At 40.9% G+C, this 23,026-nt stretch overlaps 1 protein-coding gene across 3 annotated transcripts in view; it reads right to left on the minus strand.

Annotated features, from left to right (window-relative positions):
* jakmip3 (Janus kinase and microtubule interacting protein 3) overlaps positions 1-23,026 on the minus strand; it is a 64,558-nt gene that overhangs the window by 28,795 nt on the left and 12,737 nt on the right. For 2 of the 3 annotated variants that reach the window (XM_031906432.1, XM_031906431.1), the window contains exons 3-10: positions 10,531-10,650; positions 7,035-7,181; positions 6,808-6,936; positions 5,532-5,567; positions 5,368-5,427; positions 3,391-3,516; positions 1,286-1,414; positions 6-89 (exon numbers count right to left, since the gene is read on the minus strand). In XM_031906432.1, coding sequence (XP_031762292.1) covers positions 6-89; positions 1,286-1,414; positions 3,391-3,516; positions 5,368-5,427; positions 5,532-5,567; positions 6,808-6,936; positions 7,035-7,181; positions 10,531-10,650 — 831 coding nt within the window. Of the gene's footprint in view, positions 1-5; positions 90-1,285; positions 1,415-3,390; positions 3,517-5,367; positions 5,428-5,531; positions 5,568-6,807; positions 6,937-7,034; positions 7,182-10,530; positions 10,651-15,111; positions 15,328-23,026 lie in introns of all 3 variants that reach the window. The other variant, XM_031906433.1, reaches the window with a different exon arrangement.

Consider the following 23,026-nt stretch of genomic DNA (forward strand, 5'->3'; position numbering starts at 1 on the left):
CTTACCTGGCCCTGCTCAGACATGGCTTTTTCAAGATCCTCTATTGTCCTCTGGTACTGATAAATATCTGCTTGTAGCTGCTCTCGGGTCTGTTGGATATCACAGAATACATGGGCTCAAGTTACAAGAATGGAAGGACTTACTATTAACATTGTATCCAATGGAGATAGCCTCAGGAGGAGCACACATGAAATGACACATTACAAAATTACAAATTACATATTTTACTGTGTTATTTAATAATTGTACTAACTTTTATTATGTATGCTAAGGATTTCCAGCCTGTAACCCATGACTTGTTGGCGCTGTACTCTATAGCTCTACATATATACCCTGACGGCTAATCGTAGCTGCAGAGGGTCATTCAGTAGATTTAAGTAATTCGGGTTTCAAGCTGTACCCAGCCTTCCTGCATTGCCCTGTTTTTCATCTTCTGTAGCTCAATCCATAATGGCAATATATATAAAAGAATGAGTGCCTAATTGGTTCCATCAGTGGACTATTACTGTCCATGGCGTCAGCGCCAACAAGATGTAAGGAGTAAATTACTAATGCATCCAGTGTTGGTCCTCTGGCAGAGAACTTATAGTGCAAGTTATTAAGGTATTTCTGTCCAAAAAAGTTCATCGCTACCACATGTTTGGGAATACAGATGCCAAGCCATTCCTTCTGGTGCTGGGGAAGCCTGGAGCTACCACCACCCTGGACCTTGCAGTAGTGTTAGCATTGCATGAATAAGCACACCAGACTTGTGCCCAGGCAATAGCATGGAAACGCCATTTTAAACACGTGCACCATAAGTCACACAACCCCCACTCTGTGCTAGACATGACTTTGTTCCTATTCACTTCAATTGAAGTGTCAAATGTTGGTGTACATTCTGTACTTATAGGTGCACAAGGGTTTTTACATGTGCAATATATGAAATATTAGAATTACTTACATGCTGAGGCTTCATAAATAGAGGATTCATTTTTTTGTCAAATGCTCTATTTTGGGGGGTAAAATTGACCTTGCGTCTTAATAAATATGTCCCTTAACCCGTAGGCCAATGAGTCTATGAAGATTCTCAATCATCCAGGCCATGATATACAGTATCTAGTAGAATTAAGTCTAAGGCATTTGGACTTTCTGAGTTTTATTGAAATGTTTCACCACTCATCCAAGTGACCACTTCAGTTCTGAAGAAGCCACTCGGATGAGCGGTGAAACGTTTTCAATAAAACTGCAAGTTGTGATTAAGTTCATGAATACAAATCAATTCTAGAGATTATTTTACAGAGACCTTAACTTCTCGCTCTGCATCTAGGGTTCCCCCAACTTGTTCTTGCAAAAGGGCGTATGCGCGTTGTAAGGCCTGGTATTCCATGGTCAGCTGGCGGAATCTCAGCTCTGTCTCTTCTTTGGCCATTCCCTGGAATAAATTCATAGGTAGTTAAGGATATGATTCTCATGTCAGTACGTTCTACTATGCAGTCAGCTGGCATTAGCAGTCATTAAACACAACTGCAAAAATGTCATGGTTTTAATGTAGCGTTTAGGGTTAGCAGAGATCATTAGAAGGTAACGTCTGACTTCCATTCTTGCTTTTCTCTCTTCTATATATATATAGAAGTAGAATATTTGGCCATGAAGAGTACATAAAGATTACTAGGAAACCATAGAGCATGCATATGACTGTCTAGACTGTCTTAATTCAGTTCCAGATGTTCCCATAGAGCCAGATGCAATTCAATTCACTGTTCATCACTTGAAAACTGCATTAAAGTGTATGGGGAAGAAATGGAACTGGTTTATGAGAAAAAGTTTTTTCCTCCTCACATTAAATCTTGCCCATAAGTTTTTATGTCATAAACCATAAAATGATGTTTTCTCATGGAACAAAATCTGGCCCATAGTACTGAATGAATGCAAATTCTACATTTTTATGTTCTCACTGCCATCCAATCAGAGGTTGGATTGTATACATTACCTATTGTATGTTATGTATGTATGTTTTATGAGGAGGTGAGTGGGAACCTTGATGCTGGAATGGCAGTTGATGTTATCTCCTTAGATTTTGCTAAAGCGTTTGATACAGTACCTCACAGAAGGTTAATGATCAAATTAAGGAATATTGGCCTAGAACATAATATTTGTAATTGGATAGAGAACTAGCTGAAGGATAGAGTACAAAGAGTGGGGGTAAATGGAACATTTTCTAATTGGACCAGTGTGGTTAGTTTAGTACCGCAGGGGTCAGTCCTTGGTCCTTTGCTTTTTAAATTGTTTATTAATGACCTGGAGGTGGGCATAGACAGTACTGTTTCTATTTTTGCTGAAGACACAAAATTGTGCAAAACTATAAGTTCCATGCAGGATGCTGCCGCTTTGCAGAGCGATTTGACAAAATTGGAAAACTGGGCAGCAAACTGGAAAATGAGGTTCAATGTTGATAAGTGCAAAGTTATGCACTTTGGTAGGAATAATATAAACGCGAACTATCTACTGAATGGGAGTGTGTTGGGGGTTTCCTTAATGGAGAAGGATCTAGGGGTTTTTATTGATAACAAGTTGTCTAATTCCAGGCAGTGTCATTCTGTGGCTACTAAAGCAAATAAAGTGCTGTCTTGTATAAAAAAGGGCATTGACTCAAGGGATGAAAACATAATTTTGCCCCTTTATAGGTCCCTGGTAAGGCCTCACCTTGAGTATGGGGGCAGTTTTGGGCTCCAGTCCTTAAGAAGGATATTAATGAGCTGGAGAGAGTGCAGAGACTGCAACTAAACTGGTAAAGGGGATGGGAGATTTAAACTATGAGGTTAGACTGTCGAGGTTGAGGTTGTTTTCTCTGGAAAAGAGGCGCTTGCGAGGGGACATGATTACTCTGTACAAGTACATTAGAGGGGATTATAGGCAGTTGGGGGATGTTCTTTTTTCCCATAAAAACAATCAGCGCACCAGAGGTCACCCCTTTAGATTATAGGAACAGAGCTTCCATTTGAAGCAGTGTAGGGGTTTTTTCACGGTGAGGGCAGTGAGGTTATGGAATGCCCTTCCTAGTGATGGGGTAATGGCAGATTCTGTTAATGCCTATAAGAGGGGCCTGGATGAGTTCTTGATCAATCAGAATATCCAAGGCTATTGTGATACTAATATCTACAGTTAGTACTAGTGGTTGTATTTATAGTTTATGTATGTGAGTGTATAGATTGGTAGGTGTGGGTTAGGTGTGCTGGGTTTACTTGGATGGGTTGAACTTGATGGACACTGGTCTTTTTTCAACCCTATGTAACTATGTAACTATGTATGTAAAAATAGATTCTTTGAGTGTGTTTAGTGATACATTTAATGGAGATCACTCTCTACACTGCTACTACTTGCATTATCAGATAAACTAGTTTACTGTACCTCTTCCACATCCTCGTCGGGAGTGCACGGTGTACGATCTGTTCTGTCTGTATGGTAGGAGATTGAAGAACCATCTGAATCTAGTGAAGCTTCCTCGTCGTATCCAAAAAAGGTCTCCACGACGGGCTGTAGGGAAATATTCAGAACTTACATTTAATATAAACATGGGAGGGGAGTGTAAAGGAGAGTTAAAAAACTTTTTTAAATTCTTATAAATGTATCTGCTTCCCATATATTTATTGACCAAACTCCTCCTCCGTCCATTATTATTTGCTAACAGCCTGTACATCATTGATCTAGAATCTAACGTAATAAAAATATTGCATTTCTATCACATCTCTAAGTGGGTGAAACTTAGATCCATCGCTCTTCCCCGGTGCCTTCTTGTCAGGGGTTTTCTCTGGTTAGTGGTTCTATTTGTCTAATTTCTTCTTTATGTTCTAATTCCGTATTAAACTCAATCTAATTTGATATTTCCCGTTTCCTACCATTCTGTGCCAGGGCTCTCATTTAGTCTTAATTAAGGATATACTGTATGCATGATTTTTGGATTCCACATTACTTGCAAGATGTTTCCCTATCTATGTCTTCAAACAATTCAAGCAATTATAATCCAGTATCCAAACACCTACATTGTACAGTACCTTATTTTGATCTGTTATTACGTTTGAAAATAATCCATATTCTACATAGTGAATTGCTCCTACGTAGGGTTGGGTAGGTAAGTGCTAGCCAAGAAGCTTAGCCTGTGTCTGCTCTGTTCATCTTAAACCCACAAGCGCCCCTTCAATGATATGTTTTTAGATTTCTCATTCTGTAAGGTTTTTTTTTTTATAAAGGTTTTTGTAGCAGAATGAGTCTTGATAAAACAAGATTATGTTACTTAAGCACAGGAAACTTTTAAATGTTTGGTATAAAATTACTATATTAAGCAGCCATTGTGCATTATAATATTACACATCAGGGGTCACTTAGGTGCTCCAAAATGGACGCAATGCAGAGTGAATATTGACAGAAATCATTAAAGTACTTTCATCAAAAAATGCCTCTGCACTTCCCCATACTTCCTAATGTATCCATCCCACCTCTTCTAATAAATGGTGCACAACTATGCCTATTACAGCTGGTGGAACCCTAAAGCTATTGCCACCCTGGGCCTGGCATATATTCCAGGGTCCCCACAGTGATGTGCATCAATAAGTACACTAGACTTGCACCCAGTGCATTGGAGGCAAGCTCCATTTTACCTTGGAAGTGATGCAACCCCCACTTTAAAATGCAAGGTGCAACCAGGGTTGGACTGGGGGGTACAGGGCCCACCGGAGCTGCCACCCCAGGGGCCCCGCACCCCCCAAGGTGCCCCCTAAACCCCCCCCCGCAGGGGCCCCTGTCCGACGTCCACATCAGGGGAGGACATTGGAGGCCAGAGGGAGCAGCAATAGGGTCGGGTACGGGTTTTTTTCCCGGTGTCCCGGAGGCCCAGTCCGATCCTGGTTGCAATTTCATCCATATTGGCCCAAAATTGCACTTTGCAGACTGTACATGCATTTTTAAATGACAACCAGTGGTGTAACTATAGTGGAAGCAGACTCCTTGGTCGCGGGGAGGTCCGGGGGCCTGTTTCTCTATAGTTATAGAAATCCCCCCCTTCAGAACTATGAGAATATACTGTGTACTTACATTTCCTAGTGAAAACGGTCAATGAATAATTAAGAAAAAGCTTAAACATAATAACCTCATGATCAAATATTCCTCCTAGGAGACACAGCTTACAGTATATACAAAATAAACTATAATATTGAAACAGCAGAATCCAAAGTAAAACCATTGCAATAAGTCTGTATAAAATCCCACTAAATCGTGTCAGTGAAATAAAATATTGTGCGTTTCATTGCAGCCCTACAATCCGACCCAGGAACAGAAAATTATTGTTCTGACCACAAACGACAGACAATTAGAGAATGGAAGCAACTGTACCTTGGGGAGTTTTGCCATTTTCTTTCTTTGCTTTCTAAACCTCAAAAGCTTTTCACGGTCCTTGAGAAAATAGAAGAATATTTTGTTTTAAGCGGAGGCCGGACCCCTTCCCTGTGATATCACACAATGGACAGGCGAATTCTTCACAGATTCCCAGTACTTACCAAGACGCTCTTCACATAGCCGGCAGTTTCCAGAGTCTGGTAAAATAAATCACATAAGCATTCATTAAAGTGATTTGCTGCATAATTATTTCAAGAGAACAGAACACAGTACAACCATATTGAGATGGATGTCTAGTTACATTTATGGAGAATTGAAATGAGTATTAACAGTAAATGTTTTTATATCAATATAAACAGTGGCAATAAAACCATTCATCAGCACGATTTTTCATTAGCTTTCCATGGAACTTCATGTTCTTCTTGCCTCCTACCTGTGTCCTACTTGTCTCCTATCACCTGCTAATAGCTCTGTTGACACATCTACATCAGTGATCCCCAACCAGTGGCTCATGAGTAACATGTTGCTCTCCAACCCCTTGGATGTTGCTCCCAGGGGCTTCAAAGTAGGTGCTTATTTTTGAATTTCTGGTTAGGAGGCAAGTTTTGGTTGCATAAAAACTCAGTGTGATGCCAAACAGAGCCTTCTGTAGGATGTAAGTCTATATGTAAGGCTATTAAATAGGCAATTACAGCTTTTATTGGCACCCTAGGAACCTTTTTCATGCTTGTGTTGCTCTCCGACACTTTTTCCATTTGAATGTGGCTTGCGGGTATAAAAGATTGGGGATCCCTGATCTACATCAATGGTTCCCACCCAGTGGCTAGTGAGTAACATGTTGCTCACCAACTCTTTTGATGTTGGCCTCAAACCAGGTGCTCATTTTCAAATTTCTGCCATGGAGGCACATTTAGGAGGCATAGAGACCATAGGCTGCCAGTCCACATGGGTCACCAAATAACCAATCACAGACCTTACTGGGCACTCTCTAGGGACTTTTTTCATGTTTGCGTTGATCATTATTTTTTAATATTTAAATACTGCTCGTGGCTAAAAGAGTTTGGGTTCCCCTGGTCATGAAGAAGACATATTGACAAAGACATCATGCTAAAACATAGATACAGTGTAATATATTTGCACTGCCATTTACAAAGCTGAGGAGACTGAATCTTATTGATTAGGGGAAGACTCTGGAGAGCTGAGAAATGTAGAGGGCCCATTGGGCGCTGATTTGTATTTGTATCCTAAGCTAATTTGTATCCTAAGCTTATGGAAAAGATTATCTTCCTACCATTCTGAGGGCCATCAAATTATATTGGTGTGGGTCTTGGCAGTTTCTTAATATTGAGTCAACAGATGTTGATATCAATTGACTTTAAAGTCCTCTCTCATCTTACAGTATGTCTGTTTGGTACTTTAATATTATTTAGACTTTACCTTACAAAGTTCATCAATGAAGAGTTGCTGCTCATTCAACTGCAGCCTCAAAAAGTCAATTTCTCTCTCTTCTCGACTTTGGTCTAGATCATTCAAGGAGCTTGGCCTCCTAATTCCAGCTTTTTGTCTCTGCATAAATAAAAAAACAAAATAACAATGAGCTGGATATTTCAAACCAGGACCTTTCTCACACAAACGCTTCCACTTAATAACACTGTGATACCAACCATTTCGATGTTTTCTTGCGTTAAAAACTTCAGCTTGTTCTCCATTCTCCGTAACAAATGGGAGATCTCTTCATTTTTTCGACTAAGCCTCTTGTTTTTGTCCAGAATAGGTTTATATTGACTTTCTGCCTCTCTTAGACGTTTTAACTTAAATTAAAAAATAAAATTATGAGAAAACACTTATGAAAATATTTGTTGGTATAATTCTGCCTTATACATGTAGGGATCTCTAAATTAGGGCCCCTTGAGATGGACACCCCTAGGACAGGCACCCAGGGTGGTACTGGTTAATGGGACACATGAGTGGTCTGGGATGTCATTAGTTAACAGGGAGTTTCCCTGCAGTTCGGGTTACAGCCACTGGGTGGTGTGTTAAGATATAAAAGGGGATAGCTCCCATGCTGGTTTTTCATCCTGGGACCTCCCTTTGGACAGAGGTGTGCAACAGGCCTGGGAGTTAGAGAGCAAGTTCAAGTAATAGATCTCTCTAGGAGTGATATGTAGGCTAATAGTTAGAAAGGGCGGACATTGTCCCTCCAGGAGTGATAAAGGGGTTAAGATCCCACAGCAAAGCATCAGCTGGAGATCAGGGCCCAAAGTGTCTAGTCAGGTGGAGTAAGCCCCTGGTAGAGGGAGATTCCTAATCTAAGGGAACTGCAGTCGAGAGTACCGGGGTGAGGGTCACGGGAGGGTCAGCCAGGTGAGAGTACCGGGGAGAGCCCTAAGAGAGGGTCTCCTGGTGAGAGTACGGGGGGGGACTCCCAAGGAGGATCATCTGGCAGGAGTACCGTGGGTAAGCTAAGGAGAGAGGTTCTCTAAGTGTGAAGTTAAGGAGACTGAGCCCTGATGTATGTGTTTCACTCCTGGAGAGGTCTGCCCTGAATAAAGAGATTCACCTGGTTCACTACAACCACCTGTGTCTGGCTTCTTCCTATCAAGGGATCTTCCACAGACCAGTAAGCAGATACTAGGTACCTAGGGTTGTGTGGAGTACCCATCAAGGATCCGGCATAATATTAAGGTCCCAGGGTTGGGAGTTATAGTCCCACTACATTATCCCAGGGTGGAGGCACGCCATTTAGCTGTATTGCACCTGTTCCCCCATAGTAAGCGGGGCTCAGGACTCCTGTAGCGCCAAAGATATAGCCAAGTAGCAGCACTGTCACAAAAGTGGGCTACATTCTGCCTTATACAGAAACGTCAAGCAAGAAGGCAAGAGTCAGTCTAACAGATGTATAAGGATCTGCATGATTTCTTGGGCAGCGTCACTCACTTGTTTAATATGGTGAGGACAATATTCCCCATTGTTCTGGGCTCAACTCAATCTGAAAAGCAAAGAATTCCCTTTGCTTATACCCAAAGGGGCAGATCTTTGCACTCCCAAGATGGGAGCTGCACTTCCCTATGTATACAGAGCTGTCAGCCCTTGGATGACAGATAGCTAGCACATCATTTAGATCAGGAGCACCAATTGCTTGTGTCAGGCATTAAATACAGTGCGGTGGTTTGGCCAATAGTACTGACGGTGCAAGTGCTCCAAGAGTGGTTCCTAGGGGGTGCAGTTAGAGCCCCTGCACTTTTACCTGCGGGATCAGTAAATTAAAGTATATTCTCATATCTTACCACAAGTTTTCCTCTAAACTCCCAGCTAATAATGTATTAAAGAAAAAGTATAGGTCAAACACATCCCCGTAGCACCCCCCTTTGGTGGATAATGTTACCTCTCAACCACAGCTGCTTTCTCTTGTGCTTCCACCGGTTTCCCTCTATTTAAGTCAGTAGACCTTAAAGCTCTTCTTTATCCTTCTTTCTGTAATTCGCCCGTTATTTCTTTCTCTCTGCTTAGTTATATTCTATCATAGCAGATAAAATACCCCCTACTGTTTGTAATTTGAATATTACAAGTCATGTTGGTTCTTTGCATATAAATGTGCTGGGCTTCCCTTCCAGCCTTGCGCATCTCTAATTACAGTCAATAAAATGCATTATCCACATTATACTCAATGGGGAGTATTTTGCTCTAGGAAAGTGATAGATTCAGCCTGAGACACCTTCTCTCAGAAACATTTACTCATACTTATACAAAGTTTTAGGAATGGCTTTATTATTTGCCTGAAATACAGTACTGTTTATGACCATAGGGGGTGCTGTTGCATTTGTTGGCAGTGAAGAATACTTTGGTCAAGGCAAACAGAATTCATATGTCAGAGGGGTTAGGTTTGAGTGTGTTTTATTTGGTTAAGAACAAGGACCAGTTTGATTAACTAATGGGGAAGTGTAGAGAGTAAAACGGATTGTATTAGGTAGGGAAAATACAGGGTACTACTTCTATGGCTGATGGAATGTTGCCAGGGATCCTGAGGTCTAACATCTCAGAAAGTTACCAAGGAGAACAGTTACTTAGGATAAATAGAGGTAGGGTAGACTAGTGGAGCTCGCTGTAGGTGGTGAGAGTCAGAGGTAGGTTAGTGAGATGAGCAACTGAGGTTAGAGTCATGGACCATTGTCCTGGCGGTGCCTTGCCCAGATAGGGACCCGGTGGAAGAGGGACTAGGTTACGTAGGGTCTACAGTCTCAAATGCAAGGCTAACCCCCTTTGCTAAACGTTTGTAAGAAGGTACAGTGTCCCTGATGGGGAGGAAAGAGCAAGGAAGCAGGCATCAGGCTGGGACACAGAGGCCTGGGATACCGTATGCTGGTTATATTGTTTGTTGGGAATTTGTGTGTGACAACGTTTACTATTCTGGTGACTGCGATAAAGTGTTACTGAGTTACTGTGACCCTCCCATTTATTCAATACAACAGTCTACTATGAGTTCCCTGGTGAGTGACCGTGGTGCAACACTAGTTGGCCAAGACGTTATCGGCCTCCACATTACACGTACTCTTTAAATTTAGTACAGGTATCGGACCCCTTATCCGGAAACCCGTTATCCAGAAAGCTCCGAATTACGGAAAGCCCGTCTCCCATAGATTCCATTATAATCAAATAATTCAGAATTGTAAAACTGATTTCCTTTTTCTATGTAGAAATAAAACGGTACCTTGTAATTGATCCCAACTAAGATATAAATAATCCTTATTGGGGGCAGAACAGCCCTATTGGGTTTAATTAATGTTTTATTGATTTTTTAGTAGACTTAAGCTGTTGAGATCCAAATTACGGAAAGACCCCTTATCAGGAATACCCTTGGTCCCGAGCATTCTGGATAATGGGTCCTATACCTGTACAAGGAATTTCCTGTTCACAACATTAGTTGCACAAATTATTTCCTTAGCTTCAACAGGACTCAACGTATAAATAGTGTTTCCTCCTTAATAAATAAAGGCTTATATAGCTCTGCTACTGTTCAAGCGGAAGTGTTTGTATTCGTGACACAAAGGCACACTCTAAATATTTACAGTACTTCTGCATGGCTTTGTCTGTTACCCAGTATTTTACCCCAAGCCGAAATCCAATATTTACCCCTTACAAATGCTGACACATTACACTTACTAGCTCATTTCTCTCTTCCGATAGCAACGCATTTCGGTCTTCCAGTTTCCGGATAATTGAGCTTAATTCAGCGATTTTGAGTTGGAAGCGACGAGCATCCTTTTCGTCCAACTGCTGTTCCTAAAACAAAGATCACCTGCAAATAACTGCGCATTGAAAGCAAACGAGGAACGTGGGGCGTCAGGGCGGAAATTCAGTAACTCGCTGTACATTGTATTATGGGCAAATTGTTAGATTATACACCTGAACAGCAAATAAGGAAAAAGGAAATTACAAATGACTTATGTAGAAACACAGAAGTCAAAATAAAGACAATATCATCCTGTTGGTAGATAAAGCTATGGCTGATATCCACTCGCAGAGGGCGATTCCTTTTTTTTGTTTTTTTGCGCTAAAACTCACAATATTAGAATTATGGTTTAAAAACTCACATGTTCGATATTTATTACGTGCAAAAAATCCAAAATTTGAAAGTTCAGCATCTAAAAGATTGTGTAGAAGCCAATGGGAGTTGCCCAAGGCAATATCAAGCCATTTTGTTCAATTCGAGATTTTGGAGTTTGGGGCGGGGGTTTTTTCAAGTTTTTAAATTTGAGGTATTTGAGTATTTTTTCATTAGACCAACAAAATTGCAATAAAAAATATTAAAGGGGAACTCCACCCAAACACAACTTAAGCTTTTTGGAAAGTAAACATTTCAAACAACTTTGCAATCTACATCAGTAAACAAATATGCAGCCTAAGCCCCGCCCCCTGTCCTAAGCCTGCATCCTCCATATCCCAGAATTCCCTGCACACATGATGCCAATAAGGAAAGGAACATCCCAGTGCAATGCATTGTGGGTTATGTAGTTCCTGCATGCTGTCTGTAAGCTGTGGAAAAGTTGTTACAATTTGTAACATCAGTGTTTTAGTCCCTCCTCCCCTGCCAGGATTTCAAATGATGCAGAAACTGTTTTGCAGCTGGATTTCAGCATATAAAATGGTATTTATTCCTAGTTTTTGAATAAACAGATTACAGTGATAGGTATATTAGAGTTTTCTGTGTTGTGTTTGGAAGCCGGAGTTCCCCTTTAATACACAGTAAGAGACATTTAGTGCATGCTAGATGAATGAAATCTGTGGTTCATGCCTCTTCCACATCTGCCGTATCTACCTGCCAAGGAAGGGCATTAAAGGATGACATTTTCAATTTAGCCCTACTGGCTAGAACTAAATAGGATCTTTCATATGGCAAAGCTGGCATTTCAGGTTCATATGATAGGGTGCAACCTCTAAGGTGGCCACTCATGGCCAGATGATAGGATAGCCAATCACAACCACCCCACTAAGGCAGCCATTTATTTCCAGATGGTCAAAGAAATGAAACTGCTCATCCAATTAGGTGGAGCGATTGTCACCTTTACACTAGGAAAGATTGCTTTGTGTGCTTCCTAAACTAAATACTAAATAAATTGCCGTGTAACTGCAGGGTCTGTCCTACCACATTCAGACTGTGTTTCATGATTTCCATGCACTGAACAGTAAATTTAAAACCAACAGCAACAAATTCCTTTTGACTACAGACCAAGGAAGCCATTAGATGGACAGTCTTCAAAAAGCCAAATTTTGCAACAACTGGTGCAGGAGAGACTTTGGGTAACCCCGTTTTACCCTTATGTCTACCTAATTTCTATGGAAAGGAGAAACAGAGAAACAGATAATCACAAAAATGACCATTACTAAGTGTCAGTTCCATTAGCTAGCGTACATAACAAAAACACAAGATTGACACAAAGATACCAAGATCCTGGCAATATGCAAGCTCTGAATTGTATACAATGTATTAAGCCTTATGGAATGGCAACAACATGTATAAGCAGGGGCACTAGGGGCGCTGTTGCCCAGTATGATAAGTGCTTCAGTTGAGGCCAGCAATATGGCACCATCATCTTACTGTGTCTTACATGGGTATTTAGACCCTCAACCAATTCTGCCATCTTACTATATCTTTTGATTACATTTTTTTTCTTTAGTTCCAAGAATGAGAATGAGTTTTTCTTAATGTTGCATTAAGAAAAAGGAGAAAAAATAAAATGAAAGAAAAACAGTAATAAAGTATTTCATCCTCAAATTTTGTTGAGGGACCTTTAGCAGCAATAAGAGCTTTAAAGGATAACTAAGCCGACCATAGGCCAAAAGCCCCCATAGACTGCCTTCCATTGGCCCCCTCCCCATAGAGTATATTACATACCAAAGTGTCCCTGTCTGGAAAGCTAAACTATAGATGCAGAATAGTTCAGTGTACTTCCCAGGCGCCATCTTCTAGGTCTTTGGATTTTGTTTAGCAAATTCACCGGCACTGAGCTTTATGGTGCATGCACAGTTGGAGCTAGTCCGAGATTAGTCTGAGATTAGTCCAAGATTAGTTTGATGTTAGTCTGAGATTAGTCCCATATTAGTCCCATATTAGTCCGAGATTAGTCCGACATTAGTCTGATATTAGTCCGAGATTAGTCCAAGATTAGTCCAAGAATAGTCCAATATTAGTCAGAGAATAGTTTAATATTAATCTGAGATTAGTCCGATATTAATCTGAGATTAGTGTGATATTAGTCCAAGATTAACCTGAGATTAGTCCAAGATTAGTCCGATATTAATCTGAGATTAGCCTGATTTTAGTCCAAGATTAGTCCAAGAGTAGTCCGAGATTAGTCTGAGATTAGTCCAAGATTAGTCCAAGAGTAGTCCAAGAGTAGTCCGAGATTAGTCTGAGATTAGTCTGATATTAGTCCAAGATTAGTCCAAGATTAGTCCAAGAGTAGTCCGAGATTAGTCAGAGATTAGTCCGATATTAGTCCAAGATCAGTCCAAGAGTAGTCCAAGAGTAGTCCGAGATTAGTCTGAGATTAGTCCGATATTAGTCCAAGATTAGTCCAAGATTAGTCCAAGATTAGTCCAAGAGTAGTCCGAGATTAGTCTGAGATTAGTCCGAGATTAGTCTGAGATTAGTCCGATATTAGTCCAAGATTAACCCGAGATTGGTCCAAGATTAGTCCGATATTAATCTGAGATTAGTCTGATATTCATCCAAAATTAGTCCAAGATTAGTCTGACATAACTCCGAAATTAGTCCGGGATTAGTCCGAGATTAGTTCAAGATTAATATGATATTAGTCCGGGATTAGTCTGAGATTAGCTCCAACTGCACATGTGCAAAACTCTATCCATTGGTGAAGTGAAAAAAGAGGATCCGAAAATCCAAAAGATATCGCCTATAGCCTGTGCTACTCTGCATCTATAGGCCAGCTTTCCAAACAAGGACACTTTTCCATATAATCAACTGTGAGGGGAGGGAGCAGGGAGGAGGGCCAATTGAGGGCAGTCTATGGGGGCTTTTTCCTGTGGAGGGTTTAGTCCTCCTTTAAGTCTGCACTAGTTTTTTAGACTGTTCAGGAATGATTTTGGCCCATTCTTCCAGGCAGATTTGCACCAAGCTCGCCAGATGGCACCTCATTTCTTAAACAGTGCCACAGATGGAACTGAGATCAGGGCTATGACTGGGCCATTGTAGGATAATTAGCCCCTCTAATGTTACTTAAGCCATGTCCTTCAGCTCAAAAGCTGAGCTTTTGGCCACATGTATTTTTTTACCAGCCATATTTCACAGTATTTTGCACCATCCCTTCTTACACAATAAAAGGGACAAACATGCATCTTCACAAGTTCCATTCAAAGAAAAAAACATACTGTATATATATATATATACTACATATATATATGAACACATACATACAGTGCCTTTAGAAAACCTTTCAGACCCTTGAGCAATATTCTCATTTTACGGAACAACAAATTCCACACTGAAATTTTGTTCTGTAATATCTCTATTTTAATCTTCGACTCTGAAAATGTGTGTTTTCTCTGTGTAAAATTGTTTTTAGTAAGATAATAATAATAATAATAATAATAATAATAAACAGAAATATGCTGCTGGTCTAAGTATTCCATTCCCACAATGCAATGTTATTTAGAGATGGATGACACTTGTGCACCTTAATGCCAAATACAGCCACAGATACTCAGATGAAGATCAGGGCTGAGACTGGGCTATTGCAGAACCTTGGCCTGTTTGTCCTTCAGCCTCTCCAGTGTCACTTTGCCTTGTGTTTGGGGTCATTGTTCTTCTGAAATATCAAAATTCCCAGAAATCCAGTCTTTAGCAGCCTGAATCAGGCTCTCTCTCAGCTTGTCCCTATATTTTGCACCATCCCTTCTGAGTGGCCAGACCCTACTGATAAAAAGTAGAATGTGGGTCTACAAACTTTTGACGCATGGGGATTGAATGAAAGAAACAGATCTGTATCTGGTATAAAATCGATATTGTCTTTCAGTGCTTTGAAATAAAAATATTGCAGAGATCAAACCGGCCAGGCTGGATTTGTTATTGGGCAAAATGAGGGTCTGAATGCTTTTGCACTGTATATATATTGACGTCTGGCACAAAATGGAATAGATTGAAAAAAGAAAATGCTCATAAAAACGTGGGATACCTATATAAAGACAATTTTTTTTAGGGAAAAACCAGGTTAAAATTCTTACAGGGCTTCCAGAATGATCTGAAGTCTCTCCTGCACCACTGGCATTGGGAAGCTCCCGTTTCGGGCTGCTCAGGTGACGGTCAGACTCTTTGAACTGGATAAGCTGCTCATCTAAGGCCTCCTTTTGGAGTTGAAGTCTTTGAGCATGCCCGGATTGCACCCCTAACTCTTTTTCCAGCAGGTTAACTGCTCTGTCTTTTAATTTAATTTCATCCATCTACAAGGAGAACAAAACAAAGTCACTCAAATGGTCAACAGTGTCCATTGTGTACATTAGGGTGCTATTCCTAGGCCTCTGGTAATAACTCAACACCTGAAGGGGAAGGAACTCGGAATCCATCACACTGCATTTATATTCTAGATTGCTTATGGTTTAGCAGGATGATAGGTGGTTTGATAAGTGGCGTTTATGTTCCATTAATATTTTTATTGTACAGTGAGAAGTAAGGGATATGGCTTATTTGGCGCCAAGATGATTTCTTTATTGCATATTTCAATGTATATATACTAGAGAGGAAACTGTTTTACATACCCTAGAACAGTGGTTCTTAAACTAGGTGGTGGCTTTAAAGGAACAGTTCAGTGTAAAAATGAAACTGGGTAAAATAGACAAATAATAGACAAATAAAAATGTTTTCAATATAGTTAGTTAGGCAAAAATGTAATCTATAAAGGCTGGAGTGGGCAGATTTCTAACATAATGGCCAGAACACTACTACCTGATTTCAGCTCTCTAACCTGCTAGTTAGTCAGTGACTTAAGTGGGGGCACATGGGACATAACTGTTAGTTTGTGAGCAGACAGGTCAGATTTAAATGCAAACTAACTGAACAGTTATGTCCCATGTGGCCCCCCTAAAGTCACTGTCTAACTAAGAGGTGACTGCTAACAGCTTAGAGAGCTGAAAGCAGGAAGTAGTGCTCTGGCCATTATGTTAGACATCTGCTCACTCCAGCCTTTATAGATGACATTTTTGCCTAACTATATTGAATTTTTTTTTTTATTTTACTCAGTCTGTCTATTTTGCCCATTTTCATTTTTACACTAAACCGCTCCTTTACAGCAGTAGCTGGGGGGGCTCAGTCTGAAGGCTGTTAGAATGAGAATGCCAGTATGCTTTGCTGAATATATCTGAGAGCCCAGCTTGAAGGTCAGTTAGGCTGAGATGTGGGGTGGAAATGCGTTTGATGCTTGTATATAGATATTCTTGTACATACAGTAGAATGTGATAGGAATTCACAATCAATGGTTTATCAACAAAGGGAACAGTTCTCCTGCAATGTTCTGCGTAGGGGCAAGCAAAATACAAGCTCTGCTCATGGGTATAAAGATTAAAATCTGAGAATATTGTCTCCTCAAGGCTTCCAAAGTAGAAATGTGCGAAACTGCACACCAAATAACATCACAGAAGCATGTAAGGAAAATGAGACAAGAATATTTGGATTTTTTCTGCTACTTGAAGCATCAGAAGTGCAGGAGATAATACTAAGGTTCCTTGTATTCTCTTCCTTTCGTTGACTTGGAGTTGATGGTTATAATTTCATTACTGCTGTCTTTAGTGAACGGAGGCAAATGCAGCTATGAATTAAATTTGTGCATTTGTCAAAAAAAAAAAAAGAACATCTGGGTACAATAAAGGAATACAAGAAATAAAATTAAATAAAGCAAAATAATTCTTGGAAAAGTGTTACCAATTATTGCTAAAATGCAACTCCTGGCATATTCATACATGTTACAGATATGGCATATGTAGGCCAGCACCGGACTAGCCAAAATATATATGAGATACTAAAAAAGCAAATGTGCTCTTTGATTTATACAATACCATAGTATATAGGAATCTTGGTCTTCGGAGCATATAGGGGATATTATTGAATTAGATAAAATTCAATGAGGAGCCACTTGATAAACGTAAATGAAGGTCTTGGTTATAAGCAAAGCTGCCCAAGTTGGGATTGTTTACACAGGGGAAAAGGAGCTTATTGGCTGATATGTATATTTTATATTAATACAATATTCAATATACTCCCAGATGCTTTATTCACCAGCACATACAGGGGCTTTCCGCATCCCTGAGACTGCTATGCTAGCAGATACCTTAGTTTGCTCCAAGAGAGGGTTACATGCAACTAATAAACTATTGAATCAATTAAATGAATATGAGTGCCCTTTGGCATCAGCCGGGAATTTTACCCCCATCTGAAGCAAATTAAGGATTGCTCCCCCCCCCATTTAGGCAGGTTTAACTTGGACAGAAACTTTTAACTTGATGGACATGTGTCATTTTTAACCCCAATGACCATGTATAAAGGATTTAAGCATTGCTGTTCAATGTAACCCTTTCCAAGCTCTCCAGGGCCTGCCCATTTCCCCTCCCCTTATACCAAAACCCTGCCCCCCAATGATGTTAAGACCTACACTCAATCCAAAGGCTGGTATTAGTCACAGAAAAAGGTGGCAACCCTAGCTGGGCACCATTTTGTTCTATTGGGCAGCATTGAGTTCTACCACCCTACCTTATAGTTCATTGTAATCCTATACAAGTTATTGTGGGGGGTGGAGTGAATTAATGATTTAGAAAAGCAGGTTTCTTCCAAGAGAAACAGAACTAATACTAAACTGATACACTTGTAGTTGTTATGGGGTGAACATCTATGGCCTCGATTGACAGGGCTTGAGGAGGAGGCTGAACCACAGTGCACACATTTGTACTACTGACTATATGAATGCACACTTACTGAGGCTTGGCTTACAGATATCAGGTTCATTGTGAGTTAATATTATGTGTCCCTTCTTATTTGTTTGGTAATTTTCTTGGATAAAGTAATTTTTTTAACTCTACTTAGTTTGACTAAAATGCTTACCAAATGCTAAAGGTAATATTTGTGTAAATGAGAGGCTAAGGGGGTATTTTTGGGCAACTGAACACTGCCAGCTGCACAGCACTCTGTGTGCCAAGCCACTGTCAGCTTCCCAGTGGTTATTGTAACACACTTTCCAACATCTTCCAATAGCCATTAGTGCACCCATATTGAGCTTGCACCCAAAATATTACTGGGTTCAACCACTCAGCATTGGGAGTTGGGGGATACAGAATGATAAGTTGCTGAATAACAGAGTTGTCCATCCTTTTTCTTGCAGTTGGCTGATTAGCCAATATACCTGTTCAAGAGCCAGAATTTAATGATGATGTCATATGAAGAAGTCTATGGTGGCAATAAAAAGGCTTCGGCTGTAAAAAGATGTGTCTAGCTGAACAACTCTGTATATAGTATGACAAAAATCCTGCTATATGTAATTAAAATACAGCTGTGATCCCTAAATGTGCATTTGATTGATTAGCTATTGATATGATTAGGAACTAATCTCGCCCTGCGGCACAATACAGGCCTTGCAGCCATGGCGCATAATGAAGGCGAAATAAATGAGCTCGGTTTAATTCAATCTGCTTCCCACGCACATTAAATTTGTTTAGCAGCCGGGCAAAAAATCAGTGAAAAGGAAAAATGGAAGAGCCGATGCAGCTATGCCAAGAAAGCCATTTCTAATGTAAATGCACAGAGACCACATCTGCTAGAAAGAAAAATAAAGTTATCAATACTCTCAGGGCCGGGCTGTATAGGAGGAAATCTGTTCCATTAAAAGCTGGCATTTATAAAGTGAGATCAAATGTGGCTTATGGTGTATAGATAGCGTTGCCACGCACATTCCAGGAACCAAATCGATTTCAACATCATCCTGGCACAGCATCGGAAAAGCCATTATGTTAAGCTGATAAATGTAAGAGCTAGTGTGGCTACCAGGGCAGTTGCCAGGCATGCTTCATACTTATTGCTACGTGGAACAGCCACGGAGGGGGACCTGTAACTAACCCCAACCTATAGGCCCTGCTGCTCTCAACACTGCTGCATTTTTCCCCCCGATATGGAGATTCAACTCCCAATAAGCCATCAGTGTTCCTTACCTTACCAAGAGCAGTATTTTTCATAGAATGAACTAAATATGGGAAGCCCCATTTACAATAAAAGTCCCTTTTACAATAGAAGTGCAATGTGCACATTTTGCACACAAAGCTTACCATTTTTTTTAGAATTCTAGTGTAATTGCAGGTGTATCTACTGCTGTGGGTGCTAATTTGGGTCCATTTGGGTAGATTGCATACAAGTTGAGGTGAATTATTTCCCCTACCTTAACGTTTGGTTTATTTGACACAAGTCAGTTGTGTTTATTGACACAATGGAGCCCTGGAATTACCGTCTGGACCCACAGCAAGAAATCTTTAGAGGGGCCCGACGCTCTACAAGTATCCCTCCCTGTGCCCCAGCCCACTCAATAGGCGCAGGTAGTAGGTGCAAGAATTTTCTGTATGTAGGGTGACTATAGAGGAAGCTCCGGGTCCCTCTGTTTGGCAGTATGCCTGATTTTATGCAACCAAAGAGTAAAAGACCCACTTGTTCTTCAACTATGACAAGATGCCACATCCCAAAAAAAAAAAAATGTATTTGTCATAATAAGTCAGATTGACAATATTCTCCCCTATGAAGTGCAAGTGAATGCAAGTTGCTCACGATTTGCCAATTCCAATACCTAGGGGCTGATTTACTAAGACACAAATTCGAATCCGAATTGGAAAAATTCCGATTGGAAAACGAACATTTTGCATCTTTTTCGTATTTTTTTGCGATTTTTTCAGCGCCTTTACGACTTTTCGGAAATTGTCGCGACTTTTTCGTTACCAATACGATTTTCGTTACAATACGATTTTCGTTACAATACAATAAGAAAAAATCGCCAAATACCGATCATTACGAAAAAAACGCAATCGGACGCATTTGGCCGGTTCGTGAGTAAGTAAATGGGCCCCCTAGACTGTCAAATTGCTGTGCAATCTACTTAGATGGCAACAACAATTACGACATTTTGGGAAACGTATGCATTGAGGGTAATTAGTGCACATTGTATTACTGAATGAACCCTAGTAGTTCCTTATTGCTGATATTACACTGTAAGCAAGAAGGTAGATATAGTGCTGTTTAGGGATTGGAGTTGGGTGGAGTAGGGCAGTTTATTTCATTGGAGAATCATCTCATTAATTGGGGCACTAGCTATTGTAGGCTGGATAAAAGCCTTACTGCAAAGAGGAAAGGGAAAGGTTGTTGCTCTGTAGGTGCCTTGGGGAACAGTCTCAGCTGCCTTGATGTGAGAGTTAGGTGCTTCCCTGATGGGTTCATCTGTCATCTGAGCACCTTGCAGCCTGGGGATTGGATATAAAACACATTGCCGTGACAAGAGATGGAATTGAGGATTTCTATAATGTGCTGTATACATGATAAATACCTCAGCGTTTGCATGTGATGTTGTAGTAGCTTTAACCCTGTTGCTTCTCTTAAGGTGGCCATACACACTAAGATCCACTCGCTTGGGCGATATTGGGTTAATTCGGTCATTTGGCCCTGGGGTATAGGTGTCCGTTGGTTCGGGGACCGTATCAACAAATCAACAATTCAAACCTGCCTGCCCATATCTGCCCGATTTCAGGTAAATTTGTAATTCTGGCCCTGGCTGGGGATTTACCGGCTGGGACAGTCAAATACCAATCAAGGGGTTTACCCTAACCATATCAGCGCCCCCTAGGTACCATCATAAAACTTGACTTCCAGGGTCCAACCTCACAGTTATAGGCATATTTTAATGAAAGTTTGGGTATGCTAAACTTCCTACAGTACACAGGATGGAGATATATATAAATGGAACTGTACCATGTTTACTTGGTGGTAAAATTGGCCCTGCATTTATCCTACAATGTTTCTGGAGGTTACTATAAAAGAAACTGACAATATATTTCTCCTGCTGTGTACTGTGGGGTTTGTTTTTTTGGGTCATTGTGTTCTGGTCTTATTATGGATGAAATTGGCTCAGTATTTATCCATCCATGACTACTAAGATATTATAGACAGTGATGGCCCTGGGAAATGAAAATGAGCCCAGTGTAAAAAATGCCTTTTATTAACATCCCCACTGCAGAAATCACCCACCACCTATGCTCACAACAATTTGAAGGAGACAGTATTAAATGAGATAGAGAATATATAAGTTTATAGGGAAAAATACAAAAAGTTTGATGGGAACCATCTCTGACTGGGACCCGGGGTCGGACTGGGCTGCTGGGACACTGGGAAAAAACCCTGTGGGCCCCAGTGGCCCAGCTGGCGCTCCCCCGGCCGACCATTTCTCTTCTGACGAGTTAAACTTATGAGCGTTCAGGGGAGGACGACGGGTGAGGGACCATGTGGGGGGGTTAGGGAGGCTCAGCGGGGCCCCTGTGGGGGTAATGGAGGCTCAGCAGGGGCCCCTGCGGGGGGTTAGGGGTGGGGGGGACATTGCCAGCGGGGGCACCTGAAGGACCCCTGGGGCGGCAGCCCTGCACCCCCCAGTCTGACCCTGCTGGGACCATTAGGGTCTGGGCCCACAGACCCACAGAACATCCTCTGGCATTCCAGTCCAGCCCAGGGGGTTTAAATATTGGGGGCACAGGGGGAGCAACTGTATCTGGACATGCACCCCCTGGTGGCCCGCCAGCAGCTACATCAAGATTAATTTCAAAGCGAGTGTGCTTCTGGAAGAGAAAAAAACACACATCTAGGGAGGGGGGCTCGGTTGCAAGACCGGGAGGTCCTGGTTACGTTACTGGTCCAGCTGTAGACCATACATGAGCTATATGGGTAGACATGGATGCTTTGGGGCAGGGGCTGGAAATTCAGAGCTGCTGCATACACACACATACATACACACACGCAATATGGTAATCATAGTCAGAACAAGCTAAGAGGAGTTAGTGGGTGCAGAATTATTTTGTATAATGTGACATTGAAAAAAAAGCATTTTACATGACATCTATCTAAGAATATTTCTTCATTCTAAATATAACGTATCATTTCTGGAACGCCAACTCTTTCTACTTAAATATACATTTTCTTTCCAGCGTTGAGTCATCAATATGCATTTATAGAGTCACGCTGAAAGCAAGAGCCTATACTCTGAGTGGGGTTGGGGCATTCAATAGAATACGATGTCAGTAATTACAGTATGGATACGCAAATGCGCTATCATTGAATTCATCATTAAAAAAGAAAAGAAAGGCTAATAAATCAAAAATGGAATATATTTTGGCAAATTTTTTCTCACTGCAAGCTATAAGTACGTAGGGAAAGTACTGATGCGCTAAAAATGCTTCAGGTTTGATTTCTGATAAATCAGCCTCAGTATCTGCCCTGTTCGCCTACATGAATTCTCATATCTCCCTCAAAGGTAACATAAAAGGCAACGAGCCCACCTTTAACTTACATGGCCATGTATAAGGTAAAAACAGAAATCGATATACAAGGTGTCTTAAAACAGATATAAGGGATAAGACATAACAAGGAATAACAAGATCAGTGAATGGCAACACAATAACATACCTCAAAGAACACTGACACATGGCAAGATTGCATGGCCATTGGGAAGTGTTGCACAGAATACCAAAAAGGCATAGGACCCTTTGCTGAAACTACCTGATGCAGTAGTACAGCCCCTTTGACCCCTCAAAAGACATATAAATCTTATACATATACCCCCTCTGTTTGCTAGCACCATTACATTTTCCTAATGCAAATAGCAGCTTTCACCCAGCGGCCATTTTCCCTCTCACACACATCTGCAAACAGCACATGTGCGCTGTAAAGCTCATGCAATCAAGAATGCAGGCTTACACAGGCAGAACTTACTTTGATAAAAAGTCCTGCTTGGACTGTACCCTGAAATGGTTAAACTGAGCTCAGGAGAGGAGGTTAGGAGAAAAAACACATTTCTCCAGCAAAGGGCACAGCTAGAGAAGAGTTTCTATGGAAACCAGCAGTGTCATCTCTTCATTGCCT

This window comes from Xenopus tropicalis, chromosome 7 (assembly GCF_000004195.4).
Source record: "Xenopus tropicalis strain Nigerian chromosome 7, UCB_Xtro_10.0, whole genome shotgun sequence".
NCBI lineage: Eukaryota > Metazoa > Chordata > Amphibia > Anura > Pipidae > Xenopus > Xenopus tropicalis.